The 16,421-nt window shown below is 43.1% G+C and overlaps 1 protein-coding gene across 4 annotated transcripts in view; it reads right to left on the minus strand.

Annotated features, from left to right (window-relative positions):
* TTC7B (tetratricopeptide repeat domain 7B) overlaps positions 1 to 16,421 on the minus strand; it is a 274,550-nt gene that overhangs the window by 250,943 nt on the left and 7,186 nt on the right. For 2 of the 4 annotated variants that reach the window (XM_006028358.2, XM_025209741.1), the window contains exon 1: positions 301 to 319. The exons of 1 other annotated variant lie outside the window; for it this stretch is intronic. In XM_006028358.2, coding sequence (XP_006028420.2) covers positions 301 to 307 — 7 coding nt within the window. In that variant the 5' untranslated portion in view covers positions 308 to 319. Of the gene's footprint in view, positions 1 to 300; positions 320 to 7,197; positions 7,216 to 16,421 lie in introns of those variants that run through there. One more of the 4 variants, XM_025209743.1, reaches the window with a different exon arrangement.

Raw genomic sequence — 16,421 nt, forward strand, 5'->3', positions numbered from 1 at the left:
AGAATGAAATTTGAAAGCAAATCTTTAGTTTAGAAAAGTGGCTCTTACACAGGGTCCCATGGCACGTTGGGGTGCCACCAGATCTTTTGAAGGGTGCCAGGAGGTGTGAGGAGATAAGTGAGGTGTTAGAAGATAAGTAGATAAACTAAGCAGATAAGCATCGGCTCAGGCTTGTCCCTGCCTGGACAAATCTCCCATCTGCACTGGTAGGCCCCTCTGCAAGGAAGTTAAGCCATGTAATCTATATGTTAATTGTTGAAACTGGGTGCCATTCAATTCACAGAATTTATTAAAGAGTACCTGGCATCCAGTGAGAAGTCCCTCAAGTCCAAAAAGGTTGAAAACCCCTGGCCTGACAGGTGCTCTCAGAAAGTGTATGTTCCTGAAATGAGGACAGTATCTATCACCCACATACTTTAAATCTTCACATAGCTGTCCTTATGTCATCTGGGGTCAGTGTTACATTCATTTAATGCCAAGTAGGTAACATAACCAGACATTAAGTCATGGTATTTTATTAAGATTCAGTTGTTTGAAAGGTGATCAACTCAGTTTCCACTATACATGTGACATCTAATGGGTAGGAATGGGAAAAAGAGAGGGAAACAACCAAAACCAAGCATACACAGAGTCCCTAATCAATTAAAATGAAAAGAGCAACTTTAGAGAGACTTCTACCTCAAGCCTTACGCTGCTTTCATCAGATACAGAACATGGCTAACCAGGTCGTGAGCAAAACAAAAAAGGCTCAAAGTGAACAAGTATGTACTTCAAGACAAACCTAAACACAATTACCATTAATGTATAGTATTGGAGGCAGAGGTTTCCAGATTATACTCTCCAACAGCAAACAACTAAGGATTTTTAAGGAAACCTTATCAGTCAACAGACACCATAACTTAACATATTAAAATGGGGGGCTGCTCTCCTCATGTACACATGCTCCGCAATTAAAAAATTACTACCTGATCTCTCTCACACATTTTTTTCCCTTTGGAAAATATAATACCAGCAGATTTTTATTTATAGCCACAGGGTAAACATCAGACGAGCTGAATTTGTGTCTTGACTGGTATGTTATGACAATTGTGAAAGTCTAATTTAAAATGAATAAAAAACCCAAGTTCACGAGGTTACAGTAAGTTAGTGATGTCTACCTAGGGCTATCAAGGAAAAAATTATTATGAATTGAAAAACCTATTCTGAGACAGGCAGGAGTTCAGAGCACCATATTTTCTGATCTGTGCAAAGTAGCTGTTTTTCCTTCTTTTTTCTAGAACTGCTCAGCAATAACCTTCCTGGCTGCTTGCTGCAGTGCAGGAAAAGGAAGGGACAAGAGAACAGGTATCTTATGGAACTCTGTAAGGCATCATAGGGCGCATCTTCATGTGCCTCTTAAGCAGGCTTAGCCTAAAATTGCCATTTTGATGTGACGTTAGGCTAAGCCCACAACTTTAGGCTAAGACCACTTAAGAGAGGCACGCGTAGATGCGCCCTATGATGAGCATAAAGCAGGTATCAAATTTAGGTGTGAATAGCTAAGTCACATTAGCACACGTGTAGATGAGTTAATGCACATTAACGAGGTGTGTGCCAATGGACAGACACCATGTTAATGCGCATTAGTGCATCTGCATGTACACTAATGCAATTTAGTTATTTACACCTAAATTTAATGTGCATTAGTGTGTTCACATGCAGACGTGCACCTAAATTGCCTTAATGAGCCTTACGCTAAGGAGCATTTAGTTTAAGTGCACATAGAAACATGTGTCAACACACCCATAGAGGCTGATCATTTAAGCAGGTTCTAAAAAGAGGGTCAAATTCATGCACAAGAGATCCAACAGTGGATACTATTTGGAAGTTTCAGCTCTAACTAGTGAGGATTTCCCGCTAAAGCCCCTAAATCAGGGGTGTCAAAAAAAACTCTTCCAGCCCACCAGGCACAGGTTCAGTCCACAGGCCAGATTGGGCCCATGGGCCCCCTTTCCTTCCCCCAGTATACAAGATCCTGCTCCAGGTGGTCTGGGACCCACGCTGCATGCAGCATGGATCCCAGAGTGGCTGGAAAGGGTGCTGCATGCAATGCAGTTGAGTCAGGGCTGCATAGTGCAGATCCCACACTAGCCAGAGCAGGCACCACACTGTACACTGTGACTGCTCCAGCCAGACTGTGCCACACATGGTGCTAGCTCTGGGAGCCATGCCATGCACTGCCTCCACTCCAGCCAGTCCAGGATCTATGCTGCACATGGTGCACCTAGGCACCCTAGGTCCTTGAGTGGCTGTAGTGAGCACTATAGACAGTGCAGTCCCATAGCTGATGGGGTGGGTGCCACATATGGTGCACATGCCAAAGTAGGTGCAGTGTGAGGTGTAATCCAGCCACAGCAGATGCTGTAAGAGGCAGCACTTGCTCTGGCCAGTCTGGGATCCATGCTGCATGCACCCAGTGGCACTGTGGTGCACATGGCACCTGCTCTGGCTGCCTGGGATGCATGCCACTCAGGCCAACCCAGGATCTGCACTGCACAGGCCCAGAGCAGCTGGGTTGGCCACTTAGCAGGGTGTATGTCCCAGGCCCTGTACATGTGGTGCCCTGCATGGATCTGTTCAAACCCAGGGCAGCATATGGGTTGGATGGCAGCATTCCACAGTCCAGATCTGACCCATGGGCCATATGTTCAACACCCCTACTCTAGATGATGGAAGCTATAGAAGAAGGGCAGGGAACAGATCAGTCTGTATACAGTATGCAGAAATTCTCTCTCCATTAGCAGCTGCCCTCTGCCACAACAAGAAACAGAACACTGGACTACATGGCCTATTTCCTATCAGCTTCTCTCTGGCTCTTCCATTACCTGCTGGGCCTCTGTGGGGGCAAGATAGGGTTCTTATCAGCCCAAGGCAGAACCAGCAAAAGCCAACTTCCATCCCCAACCTAGCCACCAACATAAGAGGGAAGGGAAGAAGCCAAGAACCAATGTTAGAGAAGCCATCAACCAAATGTGAATCAGAATAAGAAAAAAAAATAGGGAAAACCCCTTATTTCATGACCAAAGAGAATAGAGAACATGTCCCAAAGTACTGATTATGTTCCCTAGACATTTTTCAGACCATGATAGCACATGCAAACCTTGACCCAGGTGGTGAAGTGCCATGCTTATTAATAAATACTTTAAAAGAATAGTAGCTTCAGTTTATATAGTGAATTCGGAATAAGACCAAAGGTTGCCATTTTAAGTTGCTCTACCTATTGTCCATACCCTCCCTGAGTGCCCTCCCACAAAATTAGCCCCATACCCTCCCCGAGTGCCACTCTGATCCCCTTGCCCCTGGCCAACCTGCTGCTCTGTTTTCCACCGCTGGGCATATCTGCTGCTGTGCCGTCTCTCTCCTCCCTGATATGCCATGCATCACACAGAGGTTGTTCATGCCACTTGTGACATGTGCTGCATGTTGAAAAACATTATTTCCAACAGGAAACACTTAACTACCAAAGATAAAAAGCAGCCTTGAACTAACTGCTTATTATAAAAAGAGGGCTGTGCTTATTCAGTATTTTTTGATATACTGAAGCAGCACAGATGGCCAGATCTCAGAAGGAAACTAGAGTATATATTCACTAAATCCAGAAACCAAACCTATTATGAAAACAGTGATGTTGCCTACAAAAGAGATGGCTACAGAACATACCGCAACAATTGTACTCAGATATGCATTTTCTCTACATAATCCATTTGTGACAGTGCATGCATGCTCTTGCTCCAACAATCAGTTCCTTCACTGGACAGAATCCAGGTGATAGACTTCACAAGAGCAGAGAAGGACAGTGGGCCAGCGATTGCACACAAACAACGCATCTCAAAGATGAATTACTCTAAACATAATAGTTCTATATTCCACTCCTAAACCCCTGGCATATGTTCATTTAATGCTACAATGGGATCTGATCACCAATTCCAACAATTGCATTTCCTGCTATGCCACAAGCAGCAGAAGGCACAGCTTCACCCTTGGGAATAAGAGCCCAATCATGCCATTACTACTTGGCGGTGCAGGGAGTACCCGGGATAATAATCCTGAACTCCCCCTGCACTGGCAAGCTGAAAGTCAGGTAATGGAGCCCTACACACAGGGCTGACAATCAGCTGATTGTAAGCCTAAACCTCAGGCAGTCCCAGGTCCAATTTGCCTGGGGATGCAAGGATAGACAATCAGCTTATTGTCTCAAACTCAAGGCAGTCTGGGTAGGGGCCAACCAACAGCTGATGGTCAAAATCTCATGTCTGGCAGCTCCTTTACTGCTTTTAGAATAGGCTATGAATAATCCATATTAGATTTCTCTAGAAAAGAGCTGAACTATGTGGAGCCTTTCTAAGAACTGTAGACAAGCCCCTACCTTAAGTTCTGCCTACTCACCCCAAGCCCTCACCCCAAACACCTCCCCCCACAAAAACATACATAATGTTGTTTTTTGAAAGACAACAACAAGTAACAGAACAGTTCCATTTCCATGAAAATCCCATATCTCACCAAATAAACAACATACTTCTATAGACCATTCCTGGTCAGAAAAAAAAATTATACACCTCAAGTTGTGGAGACATCTCCACTCACCCAATTTGCTAGGGTTGTCATTAGCCTTCATAGATTGCCAGCAGCAATGGGTATTTCATAACTGAGGAGCCAATTCCATAGCTGAACTGGTTCCAAACAGGTTTGGAAAGTTTGCCTTACCTGGCTCTCCCCATCAGTTTACAGAGACCATGACAGTGTGTGTTAAATTATCTTGGAATAAAAGTAGAAACACTTCAAATACTAGACAAAACTAAGGACCATGATATTTATTTGAAGGATGAGATTCATCTCCTAGCTAGAGACCAAGTTTCATGCTGTTTTAGATGTGTACCAAGTTCTAAATTCAGAAAGTGTTGGAAAGAATAGTACATCTTTCCCCATAAGTCTCATGCACCAGCAGTTTAGGTACGCATGTGGGCATGCCTATAGGATGCCTGTTTGAAAGATACTCAGAACTGGCTGACGCTAAGATATGACAGATGTTAAGATGGCCCTGAGAAGTAACAAGTATGCATGATGCCATATGTCCTAATATTTCCAAGTATAATCTTACAAAACAACCTTCAATACAGCATGACTTAATCTATACCTTCTGCTATTACTTGGAGTGAGGCAAGTATATTGTTAATGTAACGCAGTCCAGAAGAATCCCTATAAAATTCTGTTTTCTGTAATGGTATGATAAGAATTTCACACTCAGAGTCTGAACCCTACCTTGGCAAACAGATGGTAATACAATGAATGCTGTTTGAGATTGGCTATGGGCAAGCAGAAACAATCAGTCAGCTGTGGAACATAAAATTAATCATATAAAATGTTCTGTTTTCTGGTAAATGCCAATTATAACCCCAAAGCATTTTGTGAATATTTTGGGGTCTACTGACATACCAAAACCAAACTCTAATGGATAAGTTGTATTAAGCTACCCTAACGGATAAGTTGCATTAAGCTACCCTGTTAAGGGTTTTTTTTGTTTTATTTTGTGTTTGTTTGTTTTTTTAAATGGAGGGGGAAATGATAATTAAAAGAAAGAGGGGCCTTGAAATGGACAGGAAATTCTTCTTTAGCTGTTGGAAAACAATCCTCTTACTGGTCCTTTAAATGGTTTGATGGTAGGAATAATTTGTTCAGATCCAGACTAGGTGGTGCAAATAAATCACGAGAACTCTGCTGTAATGCTGTTCCATACTTCCCCCAAAATTAATTACCCTCCAAATGAGGTAGAGAAAGAGAGGAGTACTCAACTTGCTGCCTCTTGGTCAGAGTTGGCACAAAATTAGCTGCTGAGGGACACCTTGTATTGAAGCATTTTCTTGCCTTATAGCTTAGCCAATTTTTTTATTTTTTTTTAAATTTCCAGTACTTCTAAAATATGAAGCCATTGCCGCCACCACCACCACAATTTCTCCTGCAGCTGAAAAGTATGAATACCAGGTGACATAAGAGACCATGAGCAGGGGCCTATTTAATTCATGATTTTGCAGAAACCGGCAAAAATTGGGGATTTTTCACTAAATGGAAAAAAAAATAGAAGACCGCTGCAGCCCAGACTTGTAGCCCACCAAAGCTGGTGGTGCAAAGGAGAGCCAAGACAACAGCCACCTCCCCCTTCCCTCCACTGCTGACTGGCTGAGGGGGATGCCCATTGCAATCAGCAGCAAGGGACAGAGCCACCAGGGCCCTTTGGCCAATCAATAGCAAGGGACGGGCTTGCCAGGAAATCGGCTCCACACACAGCAAGCAGCCTGCAAAAATCCCTTTTGCTCACTGATGTAGGCCCCTAGCCATGAGCGTGCAATCAGAACTCTGACTGTTCAAAGGACACCTCTTCAGTAACCGAAGTCCAATCAATTGCACATCCAGTCTATTGTACAACTTTCTGCAGCACAGTTTCTTTCCTTCTCAAAATTCTACAGAATTGTTGTTCCTTTTTAATGAGGTGATCTCCTGCTACTTGCAAGATCTTGAAAAAGAATATCTTATTACATTCCACTGTATGCTTTAAAATGCAAATCTCCCGTTACTGACAGATGCAACTTTAAACTGGGGGGGGGGGGGAGGTGGCCCCCCCCAAAGTTGATATGAACTGTTACTAATTGAAGTGTTAACCACTGCATGCTCCAGTACCAACACAAACAAGCTGAACTGCTGTTAAGTTTAGCTCCTGTCCACTGCACACTGGACAGAGTGCTGTCATGGACCTGCTGGAATGGGTGCCGTATACACTACATGTCCCAGAGCAGGCATCACACATAGTACAGGCCAGCCAGGGCAGGCACAATGTCCACTGCCTGCTCCAGCCGGTCTGGAATCCACCCTACATGCCCTTGGCTGGACTGCACCAGTGCTGGTTCTGACTGCCCAGGATCTATGCCACACATGACAACCCATACGGTGCAGGCTCAGGGCAGCTGGAGCAGGCACTGCATGCAGTGCCTATTCCCCAAACTCTGCCCACAGGGCAGATCCAGTGCATGCTTTGCTTCCGAGTCTGAGCAGACCCACAGGGCTCTGTAGGCTGGACCCAGCCCACATACTGTATGTCCTAGATCCCTGATCTACTTTCTCCATGTCCCTTTTAAAATATGGAAGCCCAAAATTTCACACACTAACCTGTGCTGAATAAAGTGGCACCATCACTTCTTGTGTCTTGGGTCTAATGGGACTATTGAGGCATCCCAAAAATGCGCTTGCCTTTTCTGCAGGTACATCATGCTGCAGAATCATTCTGAGCCTATGATCTACCACAGGGGTGGGCAAAGTGTGGCCAAGGGACCAGGTATGGCCCGCCAGGCCATTCTATCCGGCCCGTGGGGCCCCTAAAAAAAATTTAGAAAATTAATATTTAACTGTCCTGGGCTGCCTGTCATGTGGCCCTCGATGGCTTGCCAAAACTCAGTAAGTGGCCCTCTGCCCAAAATAACTGCCCGCCCCTGATCTACCAGGACTCCCAGGCTAGGGACAGAAGTTTCACATAAACCAATATAAGTAATCAGAAATCAGTTCAAGTCTGTAACACAACAGAAGTTCAGTGCACACAAACCACTTTCAAAATGGCTGAAATTGATTTAAGATAAACCTGGATGGATCAAACTTAACTGATTTAGGTTAAATCAGTTTATGTATCTTCTGTCCCAGATCCCCTCCAGATTCAAGTTAACTCAGTCCTCCAGTATCCCAGGATGCTGTGCATGTCCCCACAACCCCTTCCCCGCCCCCGCCCCACTCTCCCAGGGTGGGCAGGCTAGCTTTGGCCCAAACTGTCTGCTCCAGCTAAGGAAGGATGCCTACACTAGCACCCCCTGACTTCTGGCCTGGGCCATCACAGGCATGTGACTGCATTTCCAAAATGAAAAATGAATGTCTGTTCACTTGCTTATCAGTTGAATCTACACTGCCTAGGCTAATCTGTTAAGATTGAATTGATTCAGCCTTGGGCTTTTTGACCATCTGTACTTGGCCACAAATTATTGTCTGTAGTGGTGCCATCTAGCCAGGTGTCACCCACTTTGTACTGTATTTCTAATTATTCTACCCAAGGCATAGCACCTTGCATTTGTCCTTCATCTTGTCAGCTCCAGCCCAGCTCTCCAATCTGTCAAGATACTTCTGAATTGTGCTCCTGTCCTCCAAAGTGTTTGCAATCCTTCCCAGTTTTGTGTCACCTGCAAACTTGCTCAAGCAGCTGTCAATTCCAGCAACCAAATCATTAACAGATATTGAACAACACTGGGCTCAGGGCAGACCCCTGCTGGACTCCACTCAAAAGCACCTGCCATTCTGACATGGATCCATTTATAACTACCGTTTACTTGTGGCTATCAAGCCAGCTGTCTATCAACATTATATAAATTTTGTCTAGCTTTCATTTGCCCAAATTTGTTTATGAATATAGTAGGGGAAGACCAGAGACCTGACACATGCGAAAACAAGGCCCGGAGACCAGGTAAAGTTTCCAAAAAGACGGAAACAGCACCTTGTGGAGAATAAGGACTTGAGAAAGGATTTCAGCTCATGTGAAAACATGCATAGAAGGCCATAACAGGGCCTGGTCAGCAATCTACTGTATTTTGTGCCTGTGACTGAACCCTTGAAGACTGTGACCAAAATGTGCATCTTGTTAGTACAGTTATCATCCAAGGTGGTGCAGTAGCCAATCTATTTATAGCACTTGTGGGAAGTTTCACTTTGTAATTAAAGATCCTCAAATCTTCTCTACCGTTTTAACAAAAATCAAATAAACACACACATCTCTCTGTGCTATGAAAGACTGACTATTTCAAACAATAGTGCTTGATAATCAAAAGTTCTGATTTGAAGGCCGGACAAGGAATAGCTCTTCTTTGCGCACATCATGTTTCTTAGGGACTTTCTCCTTCATAGTAACCTGCAGCTTTGTTGTACACTACCAAGTTGCTGTACACAAAAGGGAACAAGGAAAGGGTATGGATCAAACTTTAAGGGCTCAAACCCCTGAGGGTGGCCAACTATTACCATAAGAGCAGTGTTCAAGACTACATTAATTACCTAGCACCGTCAGGCTTTCCTTAAGAAAAAATGAACTAAATATAAGTGGGTGTGATTTTATTTTTAAGACAAATCTACACTGAAATCTCAGTGTGCTTCAGATAATCTTTTTAGAAACTCCTTTAAAAATGTGTTCTGCAGTTCTCTGGAGGTGTACATCTTTATAGATTTACTGCCTCATCATCAACTGAAAGTGAACATATTGCATCTGGATCATTTGGAATAGGATGTCCCTCCTCAGAAGTGTTGAGTTACCAGTGCTCAACATAAGGAACACAGGGTTTCTGTTCTGCATGATGTTTGCTGGGCTTGACAAAAGAAGGTGACTTTGCTCTGCACTGAGTAGGTCTTCCTGGGTACTGAGGACTCCAGGGAATCCAACAGAGCCAGGCTCATGATTAATTCAGCCCCTTTTTGCGTATGCATTTTGAGAATTCTTTAATTACATTACCCAGACTATTTCTGTATCTCACCCAGACCGTGAACTGTGCTCTCCAATGAGCAGTCATTCAATATTACTACACCTTATTCTAATACTGCTCTAAAGACAGAAACGTCCATGAGGAAATTATCATGATCATTACAATACCTATGCACTTAGAGCATCAACGTATTCATTTTTACAACATCTCTGAGGTGAGAGGATATTACTGAGTATAAGGAGTACCAAAGGTATTAAGTCTACAGAGGTTAAGTGTATCCAGCTACTTCTGGATACCCAACTTGACATGCTTATGACAAGATTTTTTTCTTCGTTAAGTTTTACGCAACATTACATATGCCATATTTAAAGAATGGCTCCCAAAGCTTCAGCTGCAGTATGAATGCTCAGTGCATCTACAAAACCAAGACTTAAGTCACATGCATATCCAGAAAGTGAGGAACGAACACACACACACACACACACACACGCGCGCGCGCGAGAATCCAATTCACAAGGATGGCATTCAACCACTACATTTAATACAGAAGGGGCATCAAAGATAGCTCAAGTTCACAGAGCCCTGTCATCCAGCCCCCACTGCTAACTCAGACCCAGGGACACACACAGCATCATATACACCAGCCCAGCCCTGCACACGGGGCCTAGACGGCTCACAAACTGCAGGCAATTGCTTCTTTCATTACCTAACCCTGATTCACAGCCTATGGAAAATCACTACTTAATGTGGGGATTCCCTGCAAAGACAATCAAAGTTGATTCTGCATCCAATGGAAAATGTTATTCAAATTCTGGTGTTATTTAACATTTTCAGTGATTAAAGAGAAACAACCTGAAAACATTTACAGGTGGTAAAAATGAGCGAAGTGTTAAACAACAATGGAGATAGAACAGCCACATAAGGTCATCTGAATAATAGGTATACCTGGCTCATTCAAATAAAATCTCTCTTCATACAGACACATCACCTAGGACACAATATTTCAGGCCACACTTGCAGAACTGGCAGGGAGAGGCAGGGAAGGAAGAGATGCTGTGACTAAGTTTTAAGAATTTTGGAGTTGGGTTAAAAAAGGGAAGAGGCAGATTCCATTATCATGTGGAATTATAAAGACAACCATATAAGTCAGTTGTAACAGATCTAGAGCACAGATCTGACACCTAAACTAGTAGATTAAGTGACAACTGCAAGATTGTCATCATTTATGGGGACCAGTCACTACATAACTCCAAAAATCTACTGGTAACACCTGGAGGGAAAAAAAAAACAAACAGGGGATATGCCAGAATCTGAGATTTCTGTGAGGTTCTCAAGGCACCTCTCAGAAAATGCCAGCTCTTAGCTTCCATTTAGTTTGTTTGTTTGCTCTTTTTTACTACCAAAAAATAAATAAATAAATAAATAAATAAATAAATCAAGCAATTCTTCTCTTGCAAAGAAATCAGAAATATCAGAATCATTTTGACAATATGGATTCCTATTTGAAATCTCTGGATGTGTCTGCATAACTACCAAGGCAAGTCTTACAGGGCACCCCATGGAACTTGGACTGATCAGTAAGGAGGAATACAATGCATGTGGGAATAAAGTAGGAATGGCTGTGTCAGAGGCTGAAGCAAAATGAAGACTGCTTGCTGCCACAAGATCTGGGGGCCTACACAATCTCCATCTTCAAACACTGAAGGAACTGGTATGGAAGGCAACAACGTATTCCTCCTGAGTATATCAATTTAGGTATAGTATTCGATGCCTGGAAAAAAATAGTGCTCATTTAAAAAAGGATGATCCAGGCAATTACAAGCTTGTTAGTTTGACCTCAACATTAAGTAAAGTCCTAGAACAGGTACTGAAGGAAAGAACAATTAAAGGAAGCAAAGATGGGCCAAAACACAACAAGCATTTGGAGAATACAGTGCTGGACAAATTTATTATCATGGATATTTAATATTAATTAAGTACACTAAATAGTAATCAAAGTTTTTGATATTGTGCTTTATAGGACATTACTGGCTAAACTGGACAAGAAAGGAATTAATGCCACAATGATGAGACGCAGGAATTGGTTCAAAGGGACACTACAGCAAGTTGTCACAAGGGAAGCTATTTGATTGGCAGCTGGTTACCAGTTGCATTCCTCGAGGTATGGTCATGGAACCTACTCTACTCAACATTTTTAACAGTGACCTCAGTAGAACTATTAGAAGCATGCTCATGAAAACTGTAGATAGCAAGAAATTGGGGGACATTACCAATAGTGAAGAGATTATTATGCAGGAAGATTTATTCAGTCCCATAGAATGAAGCATGAGAAATGGAATAAAGATTAACAGTATGAAGTGCAAAGTTGGCACTTACGGACCAACGCCACAGACTTCAACTATGCAACAAAGGGCATATAGACTGTAGACATCTGAGGAAGAGAAGGACCTGGGCATGCTGGCTGAATACAGTAGAAACACAAGTAGTGTCACAAAGTTGTGACAAAGACTAATGCAACAGTAGGACACATTATGTAGGGTACACACAGTAAGGAGAGTAGAAACCTATGCCTTGTAAATGGTAATGGTACCCCCATTTAAAGTGCTGTGTTCAGTCCTAGTCGCCCAAGTTCGTTTTTTTAATATTAACTGGAATGAGTTCAATGAAAGTCTACCAAGATGGTCATGAGAATGGAGATGTGTTCTTAAAGAAGATTTAAAGGAGAGTGGCTGTTTCAGTTTAGTAAAACAGAATGAGAATACTCTTTACAAATACACTCATAGGGTGAATTTCAGAAAAAGAGACAGATCTTGTTAAGCTGAAAAACAAAAAACACTGGACTGAGATCAAACAGTTCTTTGCCTAGGATCCAATGAACATACATTAACAAACTATGTTCTAGTTGTTGCAGCAGCAGGACACTGGTTATGCCCTCATCTTCCCTGCCTTTTTTTTTTTTTTTAAATACACAAGTCATGCCAAAGGATATTCTTTGTATTTCAAACGTTGCATCCTTACGTAGCAAAACCCCCCGTTTTTCTTTTTTTTTTAAATTTATTTTAAAATGCATTCCCTCCCCTTCCCCAGCCATTTCTGACTTTTTCTCTCCCTCTCCATTTCCTAGATAAGTATAAGTAAGCTAAGATGTAGGATAAGCTTTAATATTTTTATTTTGGTAGCAAGTTTTTGGTTTTGGATATCCGCTGTTTTATATTGTATTATTATTAGGTTTGTATTGGTTTTTACTGTTGTATATTGTATTATTATCATTTTCGTATTGATTTTTATTGTTTCATATGGATATTGTATGGTTTAGGCCTGTGTTTGTAAGTGAACCAAAGTAATGTCAAGTTTCCATTTTTGTATGTCAAGTCTCCATCTTGTGTCCTCTGCCCGAGCATCCCCTGAGTTGCAACTGATAAGTCACGTACCCCTCCCATGTAAATTGGTTCCCAGATGAATCAGAGTGATTGGGAATGACTGAAATACAATGGTAGCAAGCCTCTACTGAATGGCCTGTAACGACTGGGCCATCACCTCGCATTGATTCATCCAGGAACCACGGACCTCACCCAGGAACAGAGACAAGAACCCAGCATTTGAAAGACAAAAGACCCTGCAGAACCAGCAACTCTACCATTGTACCCCACCATTACAGACACCCAAAACTGTACATGCCTGCATGGAGCACACATGCTCAGTATGCCAGGGGCTGACCCTTGCCTGGGCATGCCTCCTGTCACTAGGGTCACACAAGGTCTGCCCCTATAAAAAGGGGAAGTGAAGACATACCCAGTGGGACACCCTCTCCATCTGGACCAGCACCATGCTACACCACCTATCTACCCAGAGACCCTGCCGGCGACCCCCCTCTGGACAACACCTACTGGACAAGGCCCCTTTCCAGCCTGGATAGGTAGCTATCACCGCCCACCTGCTCTTCAACCAAGGACTTGGACTCTGCTTCTCTTCCCTACCTGGACTCCAATCCTTCCACTGAGTCTCTTTCTCCTGCTGCCATTGTGAGTGCTTGTGTGTTTGTATATGTGTAATTGTGTCACAACCTCCTGTCTAACAGTGCAATACTGAGATCCTGAGAGTTGGCCTGACCCCACAGGGCAACTTACAGTGGAGCATGAGGGTTTCACATGGCAATTATGGGGATTCCTTGCATTAATGACTGCCTGTAAATGCATGACTGGACTCCATAGCCCAGAAGAGCCCCTCCAGTCTTGTGTTCCTATCAAAACCATGATACTGTATATTTTATTAGTGTCATCATCTTTGATTTGTGTCAGAAACAGCCACAAGGTATCTTCAAGAACAGATTTGCATCTTGTCTGGAAAGAGAAATAAGATGAGCTTATATAAAGGATAAATTTTTTGTGCCAGAGAATTCTCAACTCCTGTTTCTCCCAAATATTACTTCGCAAGGAAAGAAAGCAAACTAAAATTGAATGCACCAGTTTTTCCTTCCACATGCAATGGAGGTCTTCCTTCTACATGCAATGGAGGCCACACAGTGAAAGTTACAAAAAAATAAAATAAGACAAAAAAAAAAAAATCTACTGTTTGTTTCATGTTTGCTGCTCTGCTCCTATGTAAGCAGGATAAGTATGAAAACAGACAAGATTAATATAAAACCAGGAATTAGGAGACAGAGGCAGCCAGAGAAAGTGAGAGGCAGAGGAAAAGGAAGTGAGGACAGAAAGAAAGAGAGCCAAGAGAATGATTATGTGAAAGCAAGAAAGTTATTAAGTGCTTTGAATATTTACAGTAGCATCACCTGTAGTTTATAAGTCTACCCCTTTTCATTACAACATCACGAAATAAACATGTATTGGATACATATAGATACACCGTTCATCAGTGCACCAGATGAGTGGCAAGTATTTCTCCACTTGACTAAAGCAGTGTAAGATTTCACACCAGCTAAGGTTTCTAGAAACCTCAGCACTGACCTATTTGAAGCATGGAGGTTTTACTTCCTCAGTACCTAGGCTCACTGCTTTTCAGCAAACTCTGCGATGTTCTTGCAGCTCAGCAAGGTCAAGTTCTGTTTACAGCGGTGGTGTAGGGATGGGGAAAGGCCTGAAGCTGAGAGAAGTCCAGACTTGCCAAAATTGCCCCTGAGTGGCCTTACCACATTTTCAAATAAGGGTGGATAAGAAGGAATACTGCTTTTTTGAAACCTGTGGTTGTATTTGAGAAACTACAATCACAAAACAAAATTCCATTGTAGCAATCTATTCCAAGATGCATGCTGGAGAATCTCAACATGCACATCACTAGTAAGTAGCCTTTAAAACAAAAGCATTAAACTCTCATTTTATCCAAAGCCTTTGACAGTCAGCATTTTCATTAAAACCCTAGCTCCTGGAGTCACCCAATGATATGAGAATCTCAGCTTTTATTTGAAAAAAATTATTGTGGAAAAAAGTATGAAAAACATGAATCTTAAAAAGACTCAATCAACACAAGTCAAAAAGAACTCAGTACATAATTAGACTTCTATGATTTTGGGATGTGTCTTGTGCTTTTTTAATTCTCGCAGCAGGTAATTTTATTTTGATTTTTTCCATCAGTAAAAACTTTCAGCCAAAAAAGATACTGTCAGGGATTAATTTTCATAGAGCCATAAAAAAGTAGAGCTGCAAGGGGACCTCAGGAAAAAATCTAATCCAACACCATGCCTAGATCAGGATCATCCCAATTAAACCATTCCAGTCAAGTCTTTGTCTAACCTGCTGTTAAAAGCTTCCAAGGGTGGAGAGTCCACAACCCTCTCTAGGAAACTTGTTCTAATGCTTAACCACCAGCCACCCTCATAGTGAGGAAGTTCTTCCTAATATCCACAACAATCTCCCTTGGTGCAATCGAACTGGTAGTCCTTGACCTGTGCTCTGCGGGCGCAGAGAATAGTCTGTCACCATCCTCTTTACAGCCACCTCTCAGATAGTTAAAGACTTATCAAATCCCCACTTTGGAGCTCTAAATCATTGTTGTGACTCTGCAGCCATGTCTTTTTTTAATGCATGGTGCCCAAAACTGGACACAGCACTCCAGGTGAGACCTCACCAGTGCTGCAGTGCTTTGCATATAGCAAAGTGTTAAAGCCTCTGCTAAAGTTTCTGAGACTAACATTAAAGTGAGGGTTAGTGATCTCAACAGTCCAGTGGCAGGGAGGAACTTCTAAATCAGGGCTGTCCAATTTCTGAGTGGTCAGAGGCCACAGGCCCCCTCTGGGGCCACATATCGTGGTATGCAAACTCCCTTAGTCCCTCTGCCATCACACCACACAAGCCCCCTGGTAAACCCGGATACGATGCAATGTGTGCCCCTCCTCCCGATTTCATGGACAGGGATACCCACTGTACAGCACCAGCATGAATGTTCCCTGAGACTCCCAGGTCCTCCAGCCATAGTTTCATAGTAGCTAGGGTCAGGATATTTCCATTGTTCATTGTCACCCCAGGTGGTGCTGGGGAGAAAAGGGCTCTGCCTATTTGCTGTTGATCTCCCCTGATGAGCTTGTAGGCAGCCACCAGGTCCCCCCTCAGCCTCCTCTTGCTTAGGCTGAACAGGTTCAGGTCCTTCAGTCTCTTCTCATACGGCCTGTCCTGCTTCCCTCTCACCAAGCGGGTGGCCCTCCTCTGAACCCTCTCCAGGCTGGCCGCATCCCTTTTGAAGCGCGGCGCCCAGTACTGGACGCAGTACTCCAACTGCGGTCTGACCAAAGTCGCATAGAGGGGGAGTATCACTTCTCCGGACTGGCTTGAGATGCACCTTTGGATGCATGACAGGGTATGGCTGGCCTTGCTGGCTGCGGTCTGGCATTGGCGGCTCATGTTCATCTTGGAGTCAATAATGACTCCAAGATCCCTTTCC

This window comes from Alligator sinensis, unplaced genomic scaffold (genome assembly GCF_000455745.1).
Source record: "Alligator sinensis unplaced genomic scaffold, ASM45574v1 scaffold281_1, whole genome shotgun sequence".
In the NCBI taxonomy this organism is placed as follows: domain Eukaryota; kingdom Metazoa; phylum Chordata; order Crocodylia; family Alligatoridae; genus Alligator; species Alligator sinensis.